This window comes from Triplophysa rosa, linkage group LG6 (genome assembly GCF_024868665.1).
Source record: "Triplophysa rosa linkage group LG6, Trosa_1v2, whole genome shotgun sequence".
Lineage (NCBI taxonomy): Eukaryota > Metazoa > Chordata > Actinopteri > Cypriniformes > Nemacheilidae > Triplophysa > Triplophysa rosa.
Genome location: NC_079895.1, coordinates 13,446,046 through 13,468,695, shown reverse-complemented (window position 1 = coordinate 13,468,695; position 22,650 = coordinate 13,446,046). Strand labels below are relative to the sequence as shown.

At 37.9% G+C, this 22,650-nt stretch overlaps 3 protein-coding genes and 1 non-coding gene across 10 annotated transcripts in view; 2 read left to right on the top strand and 2 right to left on the bottom strand.

The window, feature by feature from the left end:
- Window positions 1–1,307, bottom strand: part of dnah7 (dynein, axonemal, heavy chain 7) — a 67,069-nt gene extending 65,762 nt beyond the window's left edge. Inside the window, exons 1-5 of the mRNA XM_057335503.1 lie at window positions 1,247–1,307; window positions 1,064–1,108; window positions 884–974; window positions 375–540; window positions 199–289 (exon numbers count right to left, since the gene is read on the bottom strand). Of these exons, the coding sequence (XP_057191486.1) occupies window positions 199–289; window positions 375–540; window positions 884–974; window positions 1,064–1,108; window positions 1,247–1,258 (405 nt within the window). The 5' untranslated portion in view covers window positions 1,259–1,307. The remainder of the gene's footprint in view (window positions 1–198; window positions 290–374; window positions 541–883; window positions 975–1,063; window positions 1,109–1,246) is intronic.
- Window positions 1,308–3,966: 2,659 nt separating this feature from the next.
- On the top strand, window positions 3,967–4,076 carry trnal-caa (transfer RNA leucine (anticodon CAA)). The gene is made up of 2 exons: window positions 3,967–4,004; window positions 4,031–4,076. It is a non-coding gene; the product is annotated as a tRNA-Leu (tRNA).
- Window positions 4,077–4,351: 275 nt separating this feature from the next.
- On the bottom strand, window positions 4,352–11,113 carry rubcnl (rubicon like autophagy enhancer). The gene is made up of 12 exons (XM_057336077.1): window positions 11,023–11,113; window positions 10,119–10,841; window positions 9,846–10,011; window positions 9,064–9,118; window positions 8,853–8,982; window positions 8,463–8,596; window positions 7,231–7,295; window positions 5,773–6,011; window positions 5,426–5,487; window positions 5,081–5,234; window positions 4,897–4,987; window positions 4,352–4,664 (listed from the first exon to the last, which is right to left on the bottom strand). Exons 1-12 carry the CDS (start codon window positions 11,023–11,025, stop codon window positions 4,558–4,560), a joined length of 1,929 nt encoding a protein of 642 aa, XP_057192060.1. The 5' UTR covers window positions 11,026–11,113; the 3' UTR covers window positions 4,352–4,557.
- An 870-nt stretch (window positions 11,114–11,983) lies between these two features.
- lrch1 (leucine-rich repeats and calponin homology (CH) domain containing 1) overlaps window positions 11,984–22,650 on the top strand; it is a 57,084-nt gene continuing 46,417 nt past the window's right edge. For 6 of the 7 annotated variants that reach the window (XM_057335316.1, XM_057335317.1, XM_057335315.1 and 3 more), the window contains exon 1: window positions 11,985–12,342. In XM_057335316.1, coding sequence (XP_057191299.1) covers window positions 12,114–12,342 — 229 coding nt within the window. In that variant the 5' untranslated portion in view covers window positions 11,985–12,113. Of the gene's footprint in view, window positions 12,343–22,650 lie in introns of all 7 variants that reach the window. The other variant, XM_057335313.1, reaches the window with a different exon arrangement.

Sequence of the window (22,650 nt, the reverse complement as noted above, 5' to 3'; positions counted from 1 at the left end):
CAAAAACGCCACAGTAATCCGATCTGGAAGACTAATGGTAATAAAACCGTATAATAAATAAATGAAAAACCAAACAACCACAACAATCAGATGGCATCCCATTCTATTAGCCTAAGTGTTGTTTATAAAGTACTATGAACTATAAGAACAGTATGAAAACGCATTTGTGGATCATATAGCTAAAAGACAGTCCCTTACCAAAATGTCTTTCTCCACAGCAGTAGGTGAACCAGAGGTGGATGGGAGGCTTTCTTGTGTGATGGACGAAGTGGAGGCATTTCCACGCTGCCTGAAATGATATTCTCCAGTTAGTGATGATCTGTAACAGGGACTATATTGCATCTAAAAATCAGCTTTATGCAAATCAAACCCACATAATAATGCTGACAAGAGCACTGCGGAACTGCTCACGCTCCCTAGTGGGCTGGAAACTGCCATGGCGCCCAGAACATACTCCTGCGGTCCTTCCAACTTTGGTCCCCGTGTGCTTTGGACTTTGATGATGAGTCTGACGCCATTGCACCCCTGCTCCTTCTATGTCTCCTTAAAGGAATTGAAAAAGTATGTTTTGACACACCCAGCCACCACAGTCTATCTACACACTAAAAAATGTTGGGTTATTTCAACCCAGCATTGGGTCAAAAATGGAAAACCCAACGGTTGGGTTAAATTAATCCAGCATATGGTTTATTTTTGCCAACCGGGCATTTTAGGTTGAAACAAAGTTTAATTCATAACCCAACGGTTGGATTTGTCCATTCCCAACGCTGGGTTGAAATAACCCAACCTTTTTTTCAAGTGTACATGTAAAGATCTTTTACATTTAATATGCAGTAGCTGCAATTAAGGCCTATGTCAAATGAACATTTACAGCATCTCTTACTAGACAGTACAGAAGCATGGGTGTCCTCTTGAGCTGGTCTTGGAAGTAGAAAGCTTGGACTTGTTTCATGCCACCGAGGTTTCGACGTAACCTGCAAGTCATAAGGTAGATGTTGAGATAGCTGTTGTTTATCACAATTATAGACCATCAGTGCTGTTGTATTTGTGGAAATAAACCTACTTTATTCTCTGTTTTCTTGGGAAGCTTCTTTCGGCTTGAATAGCCCTGAAAGATATTTTGTCAGAGTAGGCTACTCTTAGTTTGAGGTTGATGTCAAACATAACAATATTTATAGAATGTGTTCCTAACACACGTTATTTCTGAACGAACTTTATGAACCTGAATTAAAATCTTGTCACTTACCGGCATCTCCATGTTCAGGAATTTATAGGAGCGCTTTATATTTTACTTCTTCACATTGAGGAAAGTGGTTGTTTTCACTTTTTTTATGAAGAAATCCTTACGTAAAGAGGTCGCTTAGCTTACAGATGTCAACAGAGTCTGGCAAAAATCATTTAACGTTTAATCAACCGACAAAACCGATTTAACCGTCACCAGTACTACTACTTGAATTCCCGCTGCGGAATTCCCGACACGCGTATATACATTTATTTTGATTTAAGTTTTTATAAAGTTCATATTGCTTAACTGTGTTTGTTGCTTGGCTAGCCACTTGCGAAAGAGTCGTGGCGTTGCTAGCCTGGTAACCAAGGAAGCGCGAGGCGCAGCGGAATGGGCTATGATTGGTTCGAATTCCCAGTCCCCCAGCACGTGCACAGCAACGATGTGTAAAATCGTAACTTTTCTTTAGCTGAATTTAAAGCAAAGTGAAACAGTGTCAAACGCAGGTGCGCAAGTCAACATAACGTTTACAGTTCAGCATTGTACTGAACTGTCAATGCCTGTTTATTTAGTAAAAATGTATCAAACTGAGAGTAAGATATCAAGTAACATATCAACTGTTTACAATTTGTTTTGAATAGATAGGCGATTTCAATTGGACAAATTTGTGATATAACACAAAAACTCTCTGCGTTTTATTTATTATTTTATTTTATTTATCAGGAAACGGTGGATATTTGACTTACATTTTGATTTATGATTGCCCACGTTTTCTATCGCAACAAATATCATTACATAGAGAAGAGAATAGTGACCTCTGGTGATTGTTCCCAGGTATTTCACAGCCAAAATTCAAGCCAAAATTGAAGAACGGGAAAATAGATGAAAATAGGCTTTGGGTAAAAATTAGGGCACTTTTTATTACTGATTCTGAACTTTCACTGAGGGTTTCTACTTACACACAACACATCTCAGACAGAATGGTTGTGTAAATTCAGAGTTATAGCCTAACCTGTGTAGACTAATTCAAAACTTTTAGGCCCGGTTTCACAGACAAGGCTGTCTTAACTGAATGTAACTTGCCCAGAAACATCTTAAAATATATTAGTGCCATTGTTTCGTCTCAAGATGCACACCAGTAATGTATTCTTCTAAGGCATTTTCATAAAAGCGACATAAATATCTTAATTCAACTAAGGCATAGTCCTGGTTTAAGCTAAGCCGTGTCTGTGAAACAGGGCCTTAGAGTACAAATAAAAATCAAACCATGCAGAGCCACAAACATGACCTTACCCTTTCAGTTGGGATATTACAAAAATTATTAAGTGTTTAGGAAAAGTGTGTTGATGTCTGACCTTGGCAACGAGTGCAGGTGTCTCTCTGGAAAGGGAAAAGCACATCCGTCCCGTGACAGAACTCACAGAAAAAACCTTGTGCCTGACACAGCTGAACACTTCTTTGTATATATTTTTTAAAGCGACAGCTTCAACTTCCTTGGTTGCAATTTACTTTCCTTGTGTAGACATAAACAGTGTAAAACTGTGCAAATGTTATGTTCTATAAGAAGAGTTGGAACAGTATACCAGCTTTTTAATATTTGGGAGATCTGCCCCTTTAAGATGAGGAGAGCAAAAACAAAACCCTAGAGTATGATGAGAAAGATGCAGACATATTGAGACAGACAAGCATGAGATGTTTGAAATGAAGGAAATGGATAATGTTGGTAAAAAAAATGAGAAAGAGAAGCACTGTTTCATTACCCTCTTGCCGTGGTTGAGTGGCAACATTACAGTGCACTGACATCAGACCCCTGCTGCTCTTTCATCGGTATGATGAGTCTCTCCAGAGGAAATCCATCTCTCTGAGACCATCACCTTCATGGTGGGAATTTCGTGGTGTCTGAAATCGTTCTTTTTAGTTATGATCTGTGACAGGTATAATTTGTCATCAAGAAATTATTTTGATGCTAGGAACCCACACAGTAATATTGACATGTTGTGGATCATCTCTCTCTCTCTCTCTCTCTCTCTCTCTCTCTCTCTCTCTCTCTCTCTCTCTGTTTCTGTCTTTCGGTATTTTCCATAGACCAATTTCCTAAATTACGAACTACATTTTTATTTGCCCATCCTTTTTCGTCTGGAGGCGATAGCAATACATAGTCTTTCCACTAGGTGGAGGGCTTTCACAACTGACTCACTCACATAAAGATAATTCGGATAAAATCTAAATACTTTATTTCTAAACCGATTTCTCTTCATTCTTTACTTGTTGCTTAACTGTTATGTTATTACGTTTTTTTTAGTATAGGCCATGTGTGTTGTGATTGCTATAAAGTTTACCGCACAAAAATTTAGTCTGATAACGTTCGTTCAAGCAGCATGTGTGATGTTTGTTTCTAGACATAACAATAGCGCACAAAAATCTACGTTAGTCTGATAACGTTCGTTCAAGCAGCATGTGTGATGTTTGTTTCTAGACATAACAATAGCGTTCAGACTGTTTTAACAGCTGATTATTATTAAATAATAATAACCATTAACGTTACATTACTGCAACCAAGATTTGATTCGTTTAAAAGCGTAGTAGTTGATTTGATTAAATAATTATGAGAGGATGTTAAGGAATGTTGAACATTCGTATTTTCATAAACTGAACGACACGTTACCCATATAAACAAAAACCTGCTTAAAATATATTATGAAGTAGGAGTCATAGGGGCTTTGGTTGGCTGTGTGACGTATGTCAGGATGGCCGAGCGGTCTAAGGCGCCAGACTCAAGGTTCAAACCTTCCTGTGTAACGGGGTTTCTGGTCTCCTAATGGAGGCGTGGGTTCGAATCCCACTTCTGACAGTTGTGTTTTTCTAGTGTTTTTTTTTACTTTACTTTAAATTAAACTTTTAAATTTAGTAGTAAGCCAGTGACAAAAGCAAAGTTGTCGAATTCGTCAAATTAAAAGGAACTTTAAAGGAACTTTTAATGTCGAAACGCTAAAAATAAGGTGTTTGTAAAGGTTTTGGGTTGGCCAATACAAAATCTGTATATTTTTCCCAAAATCTTTATGCCAAAATGTATGTTTTCAAATCAGTGATTTTCTGAGGAAATATTAAAACGTATTTTAATAACTGGTAATGCTACTTTTATTTATTTATTGAAAATACACAGCTTTGATTACAAATCATACTTTCATATGTGGCTAACAAAATAAACAAAAATAATACATAATACACAGTAACAAGTCAGAAGTCTACCACTGTAAGTAATTTAACAGTTATGATGCTACAACCACCTAAAAGTGTCCACAATGCATTACATAAATGCAGCATTAGAGGTTTCATGTATTTATGGCTTCCTGCTGGAGCTTCTTTCGTTTCTGTAGTCTGGCACATTTGGGACATGCTTCATCACGGAAACATGAGATGTGGAAACAGGCTCTGCAGTCTACAAACCACAATGTACAGGACAACCGTCATTTTATGTAATAAACGAGTGGCCAAAAGATCAACTTACTCTCATTGTGTTCTCCTCTTACACTGCCTGCTAAATGATTCAAGCATTACTATGTAACCGAAGATGGACCGTAAAATTGCTTTAAAATGTCTCAAGAGCAAAGCTACTTTCAATTTTTAACATAATTATTTAAGTGTTTAAGAAAAGTGTGTTGATGTCTGACCTTGGCAACGAGTGCAGGTGTCTCTCTGGAAAGGGAAAAGCACATCCGTCCCGTGACAGAACTCACAGAAAAAACCTTTTGCCTGACACAGCTGAAGAACAGACACAGAAGCTGGTATGTGCTGTTTAAATATGAACTATTTACCAAGTTAATAATGCAAGTCTCTTAACAGTGACCCTCAGACCTCACAAGTGTCTATATGTGCAGTTGCAGACTGAAAAATGGCTTTTGCTGCGATCCAGAGCTGACCCTTCTTCACCCTGATGAGGTCATTCATTGAGAGGTGGTGCGGTTCATGCATCAGGTGAGCAGGTAACTGTTCAAAGTCAGCAAGAACTCTGTCACAGAGGAAAAGATGTAAAAGTACAACCAATTTGATCAGTTAGAACAAACACAAACATTGGAAAGTTGAATCCTGTTTTTAAACCCTGAAAGTTGCTCTGTATGATATTAGCGTAAGATATAAAAATGCACTTCTGAGAATATGCATCATAAATCTCGAAAATAGACAAATAGAGAGACAAATCACCCAGTTGATAGTCTGCATGTGCTGAGAAGCTTTTTGGTGGACATTAGTTGCTCCTGTAGATCCTAATGTGAAAATAAACATTCAATTAATATAATTTAAGCAAAATCATTTTTATACAATACAATAAAAGGAGCATTAACCCATTTTATAACAGTCAGTTAACAATAAAGAACTTCATGGACATGGTAAACGAACATTTTTATTGCCCTTTTTATCATAATGTGATTATTTTTGTTTTATTTTCATATGTATTTTTTAACATGTTAATCAGTTATTCCTTTAGTACACATTTTCAAAGTGCTCTATAAATGACTGATTCTAATGTGAAGTTTAAATGAACAACTCACTCTGAATCGCTGTAACTCTTTGGCCTGGTTGTAAAGGTTCTTTGCCACACTTGCAAGTTTGAAAAGCGGTTGCTGCCATATGGAGTCAAGCAGCTGTCTGGAGAAATTGCAGACCGGATACATCGCGAAATCCCAGTTACTCAGAACCCGACCCGGAATCACTGATTCCTCACCACCATGGCAACCATCACAAAAGTATTTTCCCAGGTAGTCACAATATCGCAACTTCTTTATGTACCCTTAAGAGAGAATAGCAGGGGATTAATGATACTGTAGAGGAGATGAAGTGTAGAAATACTCCTCTGTGAAGCACATGCTGCATTGTATAGTATGATAGTGGGGCTTTTGCGCGGCTTTTTTTTTTTTTGGACTTCTCATCTGCGTTGAATTTTTTGCAACCTATAATCTAGGGCAGAAACTCATCAGTCAATTCTGTTTTAGTTTTATGGATTATGAGTTTTTTAACAGATAGGAAACAAAGAGTTAGGGCGAATGGAGTTTTATCAAACACAATAAACATTTCCATAGGTTCACCACAAGGCTGTGTATTATCTCCCATTCTGTTTATACTCTACACAAATGATTGTAGGAGTTTACACGATTACAGTTATCTGATGAAATATGCAGATGACACGGTGCTCCTTTCTTTGCTTTCCTATCCAGACCAGGAACATGGTTTAGTTTTAGACAAATTTATTTTTTTGGTGCAATAGGATGAAATTAGATCTGAATGTGTCAAAAACCAAGGAGATGATAATCAATTTTAGTAGAAAAACGCTTACACTTCAACAGGTGGTCATCATTTATGCACTGCTAGACGTAGTTGAGGAGTTTAAGTATTTAGGAACTATTATCGATAATAGGTTGAAGTTTGATCAAAATACAGATGCAATTATTAAAAGGTCTAACCAAAGATTGTTTGTGCTGAGGAAGCTTAACTCCTTTAATGTACAAAGAGTTGTTCTCGTGTCTTTTTATAATTCATTTTTTTTAAGTATTTTGTCTTTTTCTTTTATCTGTTGGTTCATAGCATTGTCTACAAAGAATAAGAATCGTTTGCAAGGTGTTGTGAATATGTGTTCAAAAATCATGGGCGTTCCCCTGCGAAGAATTACATCTTATTATGAACAGCAAGTGCTGAGGATGGCGCATAGAATAATAGGAGACAGGACACACCCTTTGCATCATCCTTTTGAGAGGCTGCCCCATGGACAACGACTAAGGGCAATTAGATGTTCTACGAATCGTTATAAACTCACTTTTGTGCCTGAAGCGATACGTTTATGTAACAAATTGTAGCTGGTATTTTCTTCCATTTTTTGTATGGTTTTGTATGTTAATATGTATTGTACTGTAGTGTTAAATGTTGGTTGTGTATGTGAAGCACCACGACAGTTTGAATTAAATCGCCCCAAGGGGATTAGTAAAGCTCTAAACTTAAACTTAATTATTACTCACTGGGCTCTACTTCAGTGCCACAGCCTGCACACAGGAAACGTTGGGAAGCAATGACATCTCTGCGTCTGGGAAAAAAATCTTAACTTCATCATTGCCCAAAAAGCCAAAATTGCATCAGTAGCACCAGGAAAGGATTGCCAACACTTGCAGCAGGGAAGAGACTGTGACTGACATGTGCAGTAACCAAACAAATTATTTTGTTTTTACATGCCATTTAAAGAAGGGTTTATTAAACAATTTATTAATCTCAGCATAAATGTTTGCCTTAGAGCTTGCCTAATTTTTTATTTTCTAGTTGTGTGTGCCAAATATATGTTTCATGCCATTTGAGGCTGAAACTAAGCTTTCATTTACAGTAGCCTACTTGCTTTCATTAAAGAGTTAGTTCACCCCAAAATGTAAATTCTGTCATCAATTACTCATCCTCTTGTCATTTCAGACCTGTATGACTTTCTTCGCAGAACACAAAATAAGATATTTTGAAGAATGTTGGTAACCAAACAACGGCGGTCCCCATTCACTTCTGTATGGACACAAAACCAATGCAAGTCAATGGGTACTGCTGTTGTAAAGTCATACAGGTTTGAAATGACAAGAGGGTGAGCAAATGACAGAATTTTTATTTTTGGTGAACTATCCCTTAAAGGGGTCATATGGTGCAAATACGTGTTTTCTGTGTCTTTGGTGTGTTATAAGTTGTAAACTTGTATTAGACACGTAAAATTGCAAAAATTAAAGTGTCGGAACAAAAGATGCAGTCTATCTAAAAGCGAAAGCTCACCAAGACATGCCTGAAACGCCTCGTGTAACCACACCCCCACAAATGGACGTCAGTTCGTGGTTTGATTTGACTAAGACTGTATACAAGTAAGTTGGGCGTACCTGTCAGTACAACTGCTTTGGAACCTGATGTTCCAAATATGGTAAGAGGCGTTACATTTCCGTCACACGCTTGCAGTATTCGACCAGTCACTACGCACTGGTTAACTGGCCAATCATAGCACACCTCGCTTTCAGAGCGATGAGCTTTGTAAAAAATCAGCGCGTTTCAGAGAGGCGGGGCAAAGAGGAGATACAAACATGCACGGTATGTGGAAAATACAGCGTTTTTGAACCTTAAATCGTGTATACACATTGCATCTAAAACAAACGATAATATTCGTTTTAGCCGTGTCATATGACCCCTTTAAACAAAAACATACAAACAGATTGTATGTGGTGGTCTTTCTCACCTGTGTGTTGGTTGGACACAGAAGATGATTTGAAATCTGGGTGGAGCCCATGTTAATGTTCCTCTCATTCTACTCTTCTGTTTGATCTCCTCAGATAAACTGATCCCGTCCCCTGCTGTCATGGAGGAAGAGTACTGCAGAAGAGACAATTCAACAAATAAATAGAAAATACACAATCATAACGAAATGTATAACCAAGCCTATCAAATAGTGAGGAGTGGACCACTTCAAATGTCTTCACATGTCAATGTCCACACTAATTTCTCTACACATGACAGAGGCGGAGAGGAGGTCATGCCCCCTCCACCCTGACACGTACAGTGAGTGCTTTGTGGCTGCACCTGTGTGTGCTAACCGCCTGAATGTGTGTTGACGTGTAACCAGCCTCACTTCCTGTAGAGCAATGTTGAGGCTGTCAGGGTTTTGCAGTCGCTCAGCGGGGAACCACTGCTTCCTGAACCCTGACACCAGATGATGAGCTAAATGTTCAGCAGAGCATGGCATGCTGGAGATCTGAGGGCTGCAAAGAGCAAATAAATGCAAATGGTGATGCAGATGATGCAGCATAAATTAAATGCAATGATACAAGGGCTGTGCATACCACTGAAAGGAAGCCAGGCTGTATCTGTTTGAAGGTGGTTTGGGGGTGCTGTCGTCTGGAACGGATAAGAAATAAGAAAATAAGGGAAAGCAACATTGTTTTTGTATAACCAACAGAAAATAAAATAATTGCGATATTAGTGATGATAAGTTCACCCAAAAATAAACATTCTTTCTTCATCATCTGAAACCAAGCTTTCATTTACAGTAGCCTACTTGCTTTCATTAAAGGGATAGTTCACACCAAAATGTAAATTCTGTCATCAATTACTCATCCTCATGTCATTCCAAACCTGTATGACTTTCTTTCTTCTCTAGAACACAAATAGAAGATATTTTGAAGAATGTTGGTAACCAAACAACACTGTCTCCAGGTCACTGACTTTCACTGTATGAACGCAAAATCACATGTGACAATTCTCAAAATATCTTCTTTTGTGTTCTACAGAAGAAAGTCACATACAGGTTTTGAATGACACGAGTGTGAGCAAATGGTTAAGCAATTTTAATTTGGGGGGGAAATATCAATAATACAATTATTTTCGGCTATGACTAAACACGAGCACTATTATATTATTTTTAAGTAATCTGAATATTCAGGCCTGACTAATACTTTACTATATAGAGAAGTCAAAATAAAATGATGACCTACAGTATTAGTTTTAAATTCATCAAGTCAGCAAATCTGATTTTTGTCATGACCACATGACATGAATGTGTCACATGGATGAAACAGAATTTTGTAATGTCTTCCATTGTCGCACATAATGTTTGTTCTCTTACCCTCAAACCCACTGTCAAATGAGGAAAAAGAGTCCATCTTTGTAGTGTACAGTGTTTCATATTTGTCCTGACAAGGATTGCTTTTTAACTCTTCCAGACACACAACCCATTTTACAGACTCCAGCACTTCCAGCACCATATCCACAACTACAAAATGAGCATTTTCCTACACACAAACACAGATGTACACAAAACACATGCAATAATAATGTCAGAGCTCTTGTGTAAAAGCATAATCTTCATTCTCTGTGAGAAACACAGTCTTTACGATACCTGATCCAAACTGCGCCCGTGGATGTCATCAAAGGAGTGTGTGTCAATTAATGACCCATGTTTCCTAACATATCCCGAGTTTCTTTGACTAGATGCTGGTGGGATGTCAGAGCAGGCTCTTCTTTTACCCCTCGACTGCAAACCCTGATTTAATGGAACCCTCGACCTTGCAGCAGGTGCAGAGCGGCTGAGAATCGGAGTCCTCTGGGACACAGGTGATATTCCGTCTGTACCACATTTACTTTTACGGCAGTCTGACTGTTCTAAAATGTCTTTGGGGGATGAATCTTTGATTTTATGTGACACAGATGTCCAATCTTTGTCGGACACTGATGTCGGTTCCTTTAGTTTTTTCGAGTGTGTGAACTCATCCAATCCATGAAGATTTGAAATGTTGGATTTTGCTGTTATTAATGGAGAGGTGGATAGAATAGATGTATCATAGGTAGTGGTGGTCAAACACAGATTGGAGGCAGAAGCCTGTTTTTCTGTCTTTAGCTCTGCATCACACCTCTTGCGGGATATTACAGGACTGCTCCGGGGTAAATGGTATTGTTCCTCTGGATTGGGCTGGTAGGAGTCCCATTCACACTCCTTTAGTCCACTTTCATTAATGTCATCATCAGTGCTGTCAGATGGATTTTCATTAAAATCAGAGTTAATTAACCAGCTCACAAAGTGCTCCTTTCTGGTGGTGATGCTGCTGCAACTACCTTTATTTGCCTGCAGGAAGACAGAGGAAAAAATAGGCAACTGCTCAGATATACAGGGAAAATAAAAGTAAAAAAATCTAGTTCAAACTATTTAAAACCTGTCAGTACGTCTGAAATCTAGCCTAGCTGAAAATAAAACATCATAGACGAGTGTGAATATGGGGTATGTAATAAAAAGGAGAAAAACTCACCATATCGCATTTTAATTTAATGAAACGACAAGACAAACTCTGCTTTCGTTTGTGATATGATCTGATCCGTCTGCAACGCTTTCACTTCCTCAGTCTGTAAATATATGAGATAGAACTGTTGTTTAGAGAAGCAACAGTGTTGCACTTGCTTGAGTCAATGACTTTGGTCTCTGTTGCATCTGGGCATGTCTTTACTGTTTAATACAACAAATGTTTGTTTTATCATTTGAATCAAATATATATATATATATATATAATATATATATATATATATATATATCAATAAATACAATGTTAAAATGTATTATAGGCCTAATGTAAGTTATTATTACTAGATACAATAATTACAGTACTTTTTTAAATCCGCCATACCTTTATTGAGGGATTTTATTAAACAAACTTCAAGTTTTACCACTTCGTGCATAATTTCTTTCTTAATTTTTAATTTTTTTATGTTTTAAACATTTTATGTTTGGTTTGTTTTTATCATGCTGTAAAAACTTAAAGGGATACTTCACCCAAAAATGAAAATTCTGTCATCATTTACTCACCTTCGAGTTGTTCCAAATTAGTATACATTTCTTTGTTCTGAGAACGATATTTGGAAGAATGCTTATAACCAAACAGATCTTTCCCCCCATTGACACCCATAGCAGGAAAAATTACTGCTGAACTCACAAATTCTGTTGAACACAAAAGAAGCCATTTTGAAGAATATAGGACAGTAAACAGTTCTGGGGCACTTTTCACGACCATTGTATTTTTTCCTACTATGGTAGTCAATGGGGGGCAAAATCAGAATTTTCATTTTTGAGTGAAGTATCCCTTTAAGGCTCCTCAATTCACGGTCGAAACTTCACGCAGCAGTAACCGTCGCTGTTTTAAAAACGTGCAGCAGATGGCGCTGTTGTAAAAGCCAGCACACATTTTATTGGCACGAGCTCGGGTCCATAAACAAACTGCGCAGACGCGTTGCGGACAGAGAGATAGCGCACTAAGAGGAAATTTACACACCGCGACACCAGCACATTTTCTCTGGGATATAACCACCACAAAACCTTTCGATTTGTACATTTTCCGTAGGGGCGAATATGGCGACGCTGGGACCGGAGCTCCGTCCCCACTCCCAGCTGCCTTCTGTCGCATTACAGGCGAACCTGAGCGGACTGGGCTCAAATACGAACCTGCCTCTCAACCGGGGCTTGGAGAGAGCTCTGGAGGATGCGGCCAACTCCGGATTTATGAACCTCAGCACAAGAAAACTGAAAGAATTCCCACGGACAGCATCAAACTACGACCTGACGGATACCGTTGAAGCAGGTAAGTTAACAATGAGTGATGCTTTATTTGTGTGCGTTTTGAGCTCACATGCTCAGAATAGCGTTAGCTGTAAACTAGGGATCCCAGTGGAGTGTTGCTCAGAACGTGTGTATTTTGACAACGTGTAGATACTGTATATTGATTATTTTAAACGCTAGCGTAAATGTGTAGAAAACACTGTTGTAGAGCAGATGCTGTATACGGGACAGATGAAGAGATGCACATACACCCTGCATCACTTTGGCTTGAGCATATACAGTATGGTACAGAACCAGAGGATGTTATCGGGACTGTCAATTTAAGACCACTTTGTCTACACACTACGGTTTCTGGGAATCCCATATGACAGGCGAGAGATTTCAGTTCCACATGTGAGGTGAGGAAATTAAAATGTATTTCTAGTGAAACAGTTGCAGTATCAAAAGGCTCGTGGTCGTGAGATCCACACACATTAGTTGTTTACTCTTTGCACTGCGTGAATGATTAACTAGACTAGAGCCTATTAACTGTCATTTAAGACACTCGTGAAAAACACATTATCTTGTCAAAGCGACCCAAATAAAACGAATACATTAAAATCTGTTATGATGACGTAGTATCAGTATGTCATCATAATGAGGTTCGGCGGGAAACGCTAAGCGGGAGATGTGCTTCCGTTCCCCGTGAATTCCTTCGCACTCCCTTCAGCTCGGAGCAGGACAGGAGAACAGCTAAAATAGGAAACAGGAAAGGGCAGACCGTGGAAATGGCAAATTCCTGTCGTTCTTAAAACCTGTTCTTCGTGGTGTACTTTAACGCAGTAAGTTGGGTATTACGTCCGTTATGACGTTTATTTGGCACGTACAAAGCAAGTGATCAAACATGAGAAGAGATACTTCTACAGAAGCCAACCTCCCTCCCTCCCTCCCTCCCTCCCTCCCTCTCTCTCTCTCTCTCTCTCTCTCTCTCTCTCTCTCTTTTCCTCTTCTCTTCTTTTTCTCTCTCTCTCTCTCTCTCTTCTCTCTCCTCCTCCTCCTCTCTCTCTCTCTCTCTCTCTCTCACATTTTATGACTTAATAGTAACACCCTTTTATACAACTGTCTTACTCTTAAAGGTACACAAACAATTTCCCATAAGTGTTAGCTTTAGTAACAGGCTAGTTCAGGTGTTCTGTGCTGAACTGAATTTTGCTCTCGTTTCTGCACAGTATGCCAAGATTTCTTAGCAGTTGTTAATGTTTTCCTTCTACTTTCCTTCTGATTCAAGATAATTCAAGTTGGGACATGTTGGCCTTACAAACACGCATTCTCTCACTGATTCTCACTCCCTCTTTACCATCTCGTGGGAAGAAGGTCTCGCAGCGTTTCACAGGTGCTGGGTGTTTTCCATTGCTTATAAAACCCCCCTTTTTGTTATATTTATGATAAGGTCATCCGTTCTCTGGATAAAGAATGCATCACGACCTGCTGGTCTTGACCATGCACAGACACTGTATACAAAAAAATAAGTTAACAGGAGAAAGCAGAAACGTGTGGTATGCTGCAGAACTGTACTGAAACTTAGGGAGTTTTGTGAAAAAGGTCATCGTATTGAGAAGAGTGTCTATAAAATTCCACAACTAAACACAATTGAAAGTGAATGCATGTACACATTAATATAAGTTTGGGAGGAGCCTGATTGTTTGTCCTGTCAATCATCAGGTGTCTACAGCATATAACCTGTTGGACATAGATTGCAGATCACACAAGTAAATGGATTGGTCTTATGATTTCCATTGGGTTACAGTGTGCAGTTAAGTAAGGTAGCTCTGTCGCCCTCACCCTCATGATGTCATGCAGTTCGGTCTGTTTTTGTTGCCTCTAGCTTTTAAAGCAATGCTCCGCTGCACAGTTTGTGAAGCGATGTGTGTGATCCAGTGATTATTCTGAATCCTGAGAGAGAGGTGTTGAATGCATTTTTATGTACTCAATTATGTAATGGATGACCGACCATAAACACTCACACCCCCGTGTGTACACCCACGTGTCATGCACTGCATATGACCCGTGCCTCAACCCTCTTATAACAAATAAGAGATGCTCTTCTGAATTTGCTTTAAAAGTGGAGACATTCTCACTTCCTACTGCTATCTGCAGCCAACCCACGCATGTACGTTTAATAGCACATAAGCTCAGGCGCACACAGAAGCTTTATTACACATGCCACGTATTTAGGTTTCCAGTCTTTAAATTGGGGGACACATATAGAAGAGTAAAAAATCCCACTCAAACACAGCAACACAAACTCTCTTCCACATGACAGCTTTTTCAGTGCGGGTGTGCAAGCATAAATCCCCTCTCTGACAAACACTCTGTCATGTGTTTTGTCGTATACGGTCAGGGTTTCATTTCAATGTTACAGCTGCTAATGGGATCAAAATATACAGTGGTGAGAGATGGTCTTTAACTCCAAACCAAATAATCTTTTTCTTTCTCTGTGGTACTCTTGTGCGGAATGCTCAGGTGGGTGGATGCAGGGGTGTTTAAGGCTTAGTTAAGAGAATTATAAAACAGTTCCACACACAATTTAACGTACCCAAATACCGGGTATGTGTAGGAGTTCTTCTTATCTCTAGGCAACACCATTTTGGATAAACAAACATCATGCATTAAAGATGCATTACACCAACACCTTTGAGAATGTTTGCTAACACACCGTGGCAACATCCCTCGAACCATTTACAAGTCCAATACACTTATTGATAAAAATGAAAACAAAGGACTTGAGAGAGGAAACAATGCAAAAACAGACCTGCAGTTTCATTACGTTAAAGGTTCTGTGTGAAATTTTTTGGAGGGTCTATTGATAGAAATGCAACTTAAGTGCTTTCGAAAGAGAGGGGGGAGGGGTGGCGTGAGCCCTTCATTGCGATTCGCAATGCTAGATGTCGCTAAATTTCATACACTGGACCTTTAACACTTTTACGTAAAAGAATTTGAAGTGGTTTGTTACTCCATCCATAATTTTTTTTAATGTTTAATGTGTCAGTAATGCCTGCATTTAGACTCCTTTAGAATTATATCAGTGGAAGCTACATTATTATTTCAGCTCAGAGACGGTTTGGATTTCTATAAAGGGATTTTGTGTGTGTATGTGTGTGTGTGTGTGAGAGAGAGAGACTTAATTTAGGGCATCTCTGTCCTGAAGGGTTTTGGCTCCACATCATTGTATGGCTCTCTATAACCTACACCATGTTTCTTTGGGTTATGCTGGAGTTTCACATATAAGGCTGCATAACGATTAATCGCGACTAATCGTTTGCAGAATAAAAGTTTTTGTTTACATAATATACTGTATGTTGGTGTACTGTGTGTGATAATTATGTATTTATTATGTAATTATGTAAGTCCTTAAACCAGCTGGTTACAATTCTGACAACTGAAAAAAAAACATTGTCAGAAAGAAGGTTACTGCAAAGAAACAGAAGAGAAAGCTCCGCAGCGCTGCTCCGGACTCTCCCCTTCTCACTACACTGGTGGACTTGTGATCTACTTGTCTTTTCACATGAGATATAACAACTAGAAAAAATCCAAATTGGCTGGTCGCACATGCGCGAGTACTTGTAAAAAACGCTCGCACAAACTTTCAAAAACTAGTCGCAAAATGCGACCATTTGGTCGCAGTCTGGAGCCCTGACATTGATAAGAGCAAAGGTTGGCAACCACGAGTTGCAACTTACTATCCAAATTGCAGCTAAGTATATAAAGTGGGAGGAGCTGGATCTGGATCCAACCTCGCCCCCTGGATCTTGTGTTCTGGAGTGAGGACCATCTCGATCTAACCGAACACATTTAATTTGCATGCACATTAACTTTATGGCTTTATATTTACAGTATATCTTTATACAGTCTATCGGCTTAACCACATCTCTCACAACATTCAAAAAACTACTTAAAACCCATCTCTTCTGTGAATACTTGACAGACAAATGAAAAAAAAAACTAACCCTCTTTCTTTCTCTCAACATGTAGTGGTCTAGCTTTTGTTGAAACTAATAACTTTGTATTAGCACCTATTGTATTATTGCTCCTGTATGACATATCGCTTATTGCTCCCTGAACTCCCTGTAAGTCGCTTTGGATAAAAGTGTCTGCTAAATGACTAAATGTAAATGTAAATATCTACACCAGACATGAGTTTGTTTAAGACATTCTGTGATGGGGCTTGTAACGGATAAATATGAAAAATAGCTGCTGACTTGTTATCTGCAATATTGTGGAGAGAATGAAATGGAAAAATCATTCAGTTGGTTTAGTTGGCTGGGTAATTATTATTAACATAAATTCATTATAACAGAGCTTATTAAGGACATTTCTATTTAAATAAATGGTAGACGTAAACAAGAAACAGTGGACATATACATTGAAATGTAGTTTTTATTAACAGGTTGCTGCACTTAATATTAATAATTCATACAATTAATATTAGCAAGGTCAGCTCTCAGCTCTGATTGATGCTTTGTGGCTTTACTGACATGCTTGTATCCTTGTCTATCGGCTTGAATAAATGTGACAGTAATTTAGGCTGTGTAGTTGCCACTTTGTTGAAAAGCATTTTAAAGGACCCATTGTATGAAAGTCAAACATTTTCTGTGTTTAAGTGCTATAATCTGGTCCCTGGTGCATCTAGCAACCCAGAAAACGTGAAAAACAAGATCCCAGTAACTTTGCTTTGGTAAGCCTTTCTCTGCAAGCATGTGAGAAATCGAGCCGTTTAGATTTCGCTCCTGATGTGACGTAGACGCAGCTCTTATTATAATATTACCGCCCCTTAATCTACAAAATTCCACCCACGGTGCTGCTGCCATTGTTGTTTTCACAAGCTACAGCGGTGTACGTGACGCCATGGCTAAAGTTCGTGGACAACATGCAATGTAGTCGCTGCACAGAGTCCTAATCTCGGAAGAGACAGGAGTGGATTTGTTTTATTTTTAGTGGAAATCCCTCAGAAACTATAAGTAAAAACCTGCTTGTTTGCGTGAATCACTTCAAGCCGGAGTGCTTTTTCAACCTGGGACAGTACAAGCAGGATTAGCTTCAAAGTTGTTCCTCAAGTGGGATCGAGACCAACTGAACGAGACAAAGCTGCCGATGTAAGTAATATTTATCAACAGTCTGATTTGACGTACATGTACCTTATATATAGTAGGATAATGTTAGCATATGATAGCGAAGGGAGCTAAGTCAGTCACGGGCTAAATAGAACATTCAAAGCCAGTGTTAAACTTACTCTATATTTATATGTTATTTGGCAAATGGGCACTTGGAGTTTAGCTGTATGTATGTTAATACATTATGTGCGTTAATATGTTCAACTGCGGCAAGCTGTTTGTTTTGCTAATCAACAGGGGCAAACACTGTGGTTAGCTTCGTTTTAAACGTCTCAAATCATTCGTCCTTAGGCTGAAAAATCTGTCACAGCATACTAGTTATGCTCTCATGTTGTGTGTGTACAGTATAACTTGTCAACGACAAGCGCTAAAATCCACGTAATTCCGCTGAGATCTGCAGGTGTGCATTCTGTGGATTTTAGGCAAGCATACACGCACAACGTGAGCGCTGTTTGCTGTGACGGATTTTTGAGTCTCCAGACGAATGATTTGAGACGTTTAAAACGAAACTAACCTCAGAGGAGTTCAGGAAACATAATTTAGCTAAACCATTGCCATGGCAGTACTACACGTGTGTTGTGTTGACACGCCGGACAGAAGGGGGGTGAGGTGCGCTGTAACTCATTATCGTTTAAAGAGACATGCACCAAAACGTGTTGCTGTGAGCATAGCTGTTTTTGATGAGGCAAAAAGGGTTTTGTTTACACAGCCATTGTGTGTTTTTAAGCAAAATATGTTCCAGACATTTCATGAAGACCCTAATAAATCATATAAACTTGTTGAAAGTGCTCATTTAATGAGTCCTTTAAAGCAATAAACATTAAGATCATTAAATTGAATTAGCCAAAGCATTGTGAGATTTTAGATGAGTGCTACCAAGACAGGTTTTCATGTGTTAGGGAAGGGGTGTGTACATGTATGTGTGTTTCCCATGTTTCTCCAGGAGGAAATGGGCTTCTCTGCACGTGTTATCATACAATGAGCCAGGGAGGAGACAACATCCTGCCTCTGTCTTCCAGAACAAACCTGTGTGTTTTGTGCTCTTATATATTTCAAAAGATATTAAAATAAATACATGGACATCTGGTCATGGGTCAACATGATGTTATAAAGTATAGCTTAATGGATCAGAATGTACATTAAACTCTCTTTAGAGTAGTTCACTTAAAAATTCACCCGTTCACTTTCCATAGTATTATGTCTATTCCTACTATGGAAAAGTCAATGGGGGCAAATTTTGAAGTGAACTACCCCTTTAAATTTTCTTGTTTGCAACCTCTGTAAGATCTGTGTAGTGTTTGCCTGCTAAATGAGAAACGTTGTCTTTGATCTACTTTAGAGTGAAGTAGTGTGTACAACTGCCAGCTGTTTGTGTCCTTGAGACTGTGATGTTACCCAGATTCATCTGCCCTACATATACACCCATATTATCAGAGCTCCACCCAGACACCAGAAAAACAGTCCAACAGCCGTTTGCAAGAAACCACTTACGGTAAGAAAACCCTTAGTAACAAAACTGTCACAATTAGAATGAAGGGTTTTCTTAACTTAAGTTTTTTTTGCAACTGGACCGAAGTGTGTATTGATAAAGATGATATAGTGTACTTGTTTGCATCAGTATGTTTTTATTGAATTGTTTTTATACAACAGTTCTTTCTGGTTCTCGAATCTGATTGGCTAAGTGCCATGTGCTATTCCACCATTATAGCCACGGGAACCGCTTCACTGACTGTTTGTATCACTCCGTCACTAAACTAACTCGGACTATGCTGTCCTCGCAACGGCTCTGAAGAAGATAGACAGCTAACAAAAAACAAACACACACACGAAGCAATTTATGCTTTCCAGAATGTTTACTTCTGTGATGCTTTCTCAGTTTTGTACAACTTTAATACAATAAACAAGATATGAAATTACAAATTCCACATAAATTTGTTTGGTATAAATATAATTTTTTATATGTAAAACAATGGAAAGTGCCACAGTGTTATGGGATTAACACATTCTCTGTGAGCTGCCTTTTAAATTTTCAGTAACATGCTTGCGCGATTGAAGAAACGTAATACAGTTTATGTAATATGCCTTTTTTAAAATATTCTCATACACTTAGTCTCACTACTCGAGTATAGACAGTGCAGATCTTTTCTTCAAAGAGGCACAAGCCAATAGCGTTTGAGTGTGAGCGGTGTCGGAGCATTTCATTGGTTAAATGTAGAATGAATACACCCTTCACAGAACGAGTCAAAATAAGATTGAACGAACTGGTACATGTCGCTGGTCTATTCCTCTGTGTTGTAACAATGCATATCCAGAACTTTTCCGAAAAATAAAGGTAACGAGTCTGACCTGGTTTAATTTAATTGTAAGGTAAACTAAATTAAGCTAAACACTAAAGTATGTGTATGGAAAATTTTATTAGGTTAAGTTAATAAATTAAACCAGGTAGATTTTAGTAGATTAAATATAATGTAGATTTAGTCGACTAAAATGTTTTTAATATAACTAAACTAAAACAATAGGAATGACAAAAATTTGACGAAAACTAAATAGCATTTTTGTCAAAAGACTATGACTAAAACTAAATCAACTAGAATAGATGGACACAAAACAAATGCAAGTGAACGGGTGCCGGTTAGCAACATTCTTCAAAACATCTTCTGCTAAAGAAAGAAAGTCAGACAGGTTTGAAATTACAAAAGGGTGAGTAAATGATGACAGGATTTTCATTTTTGGGTGAACTGTCACTTTAAGAACTAGGGATGCACCGAAACGAAAATTCTTGGCCAAAGCCGAACATGATGTGAAACACTTAATACCGAACACCGAACATGTTTTTTTTGCATTTCTTCTATTTATTAAGCCATTTTTTCACTATTGCACAAACGGAATAGTCAAAATGTGCTTTTTATAATTTGTCTTGCTTTTCAATAAAATACAATACAACTTAATATAAAATTGAGCAAAACAAAGTAAATTCAAACAAAAAATTGAGCCCTCTCCCTTCATGAATAGCCTATATTAATTAGGCCTGTAACTGACTGCTAAAAGAATGTAATGTAAGTTACTCTGTACCCCTACAACAAAACACTTCATTAAAAAGTGTCATTCCACATTAGGCTATAAGCTAAAAATACAAATAAACTAAAACTGTTGGATTATTATAGGCTACATTGCAAAATGATTTGAGAAAAAAAAACATCCAATGCAAGCAATTCCGACTGATGCTGACTGACAACCATTTCAGTTCACGTCTCTCCTCCAAACTCCGCCCACAAAAGCTGACAGTTCTCTCAGAAGGTGCACAGAACATACTTTGTTGTTTATGGACCAAAAATTGTGCCAAAACTTAACAAACAAATCCAGCGTTTTTCAAACAAACGCAACCTTTTTTGCAAAAGAAACTAAACTCTGAAACAAACAGAAAGCGTTTTACAAATACTACGAGAGAAAATGCAAAGGTGTAACATATAAATAAATGTACTGTGTTTAAGTCTCACCTTTTTATGAGATTCTCTCAGCTTGATTTTCTCACAAATGTGACGTCCAGATTTTCTCACAAATGGGATCGTGCAGATTTACTCACAAATGCATGTGCAACTTCCTCTTACAAAACAGCAGGTGGTGTTATTGGGAATTTGACACTAGTTTCTATAGGAAGAAGCCATGAATACTACCTTGCGTGCCACCCTTGCCAGTGCCAGAAACTGAATTAATTTCATTCATCAAGTTTCATTCAGTTAGTCTCATGAAATTTATTGAAACTGTTAATAATAATCAGTTGCTGTTCTTAATAATAAATAATGAATTATGCATTGGTTTTAATATACAAATAACGTACAACAAACTGGATGCATTTGCAATGTTGTCACCCCTTCCACCCCATCTCATTCTCTCATTCTTGTTTTCCAACTGTTTACGTTCACAAAACACACTACTTTTACAAGGATACTTTCTTATAAGGGAATTTTGACATAATTTTGTGTTTATATCAGGGCCGGCTCTAGGCATGGGCATGGGCAGGGGCAGGCTGAACCCACCTAAACGTCTGTCTTGCCCACCCAATGAGAATCAAAAAATAACACAAAATTGTTGTATTTTCTATTGGCTGAAAGCAACGTCACTCTTCACTTCACTGCTCTGGCTTTAGTTGAAGCATGCTACATGCTACAGGTGGAAGCAAAATACTGGAAGCAAAAGGAATTTTAGACGCACTGCACATACTGTATGTAAAATTAAGCATGTAAAATTAATTGTGCAGTAAAATCAGATTAATTTATCCGTTTTTGCAGTCTTATTTTGTGCTGTTAATAAACAGCTATAATTTGCTTGCAATATATAGGATAGATTTTTACCTACTTTCAGTAATGACTGAAAGCTCCATCTTCCGAAGCTCCCGCTTCAGAAATAAATCTGTCTCTCTACATCTCAAACACCCCAATTCACACTGCAGGTGGTAGCGAAACAAAATGCAAAATAGTTTAGTTTAGGCGCGATGCGCACTCACGATACCACATAAAAAACAGCAGACACGATGTAAAGTTCATTGTGCAGTGCAATAAGATTAATTCATTCAATTCATTAAAAGAAATTAAACAGAAATCAGTGATCGTTCAGTGATGGGGAATGTTCTTCGTTCTTAGAATGTCTCTTATGTCCAGTTTACATAACCGCTTTATTTAAGGTGTAAAACATCAACAAAATTACTATATAATTTATACACAATTACTATATAAGAGGCAATAATCAACAATATATATTTTTTTGTTTTCAACTCGCAGTCTTCTGTAATGAATGCCTGTTTTTTATATTTATAAAATCATAAAACATTTGAAGCCTGCATGTATTGCAGTCATATACTGCAGTGTTTGTTGAATTCCAACAAATTCATGAGAGCATGATAATAAACTAATTTTTAAAAATCTGGCTTATTTCATAAAACATTTTTTTTACTTTTTCTAACGTATACAAACATTAGTTTTGTGTTGCTTAAAACTAAATATGAACTTGTTTTTTGCTGTGTTTCTGTTTTAAAAATACAGATCATCTGTTTCTCCAGTTCATTTTCTCCAAATAAATAAAAAGAAACTATATGAAATTTGGGAGAAATGTTGTCAGAAGTTCACAGAAATAAACAAAAATGATAATTTTACCAAAACACATTTTTATCAGAAAAAAAGGAA

What these genes read in the sequence shown, in the direction of transcription:
- rubcnl (XM_057336077.1), bottom strand. An exon ending in TGTGTCCAACCAACACACAG is followed by an intron (nt 7,296 to 8,462) that starts GTGAGAAAGACC and finishes TTTTTTTCCCAG; the next exon opens with ACGCAGAGATGTCATTGCTT. An exon ending in CACCTGCACTCGTTGCCAAG is followed by an intron (nt 4,665 to 4,896) that starts GTCAGACATCAA and finishes TGTGGTTTGTAG; the next exon opens with ACTGCAGAGCCTGTTTCCAC.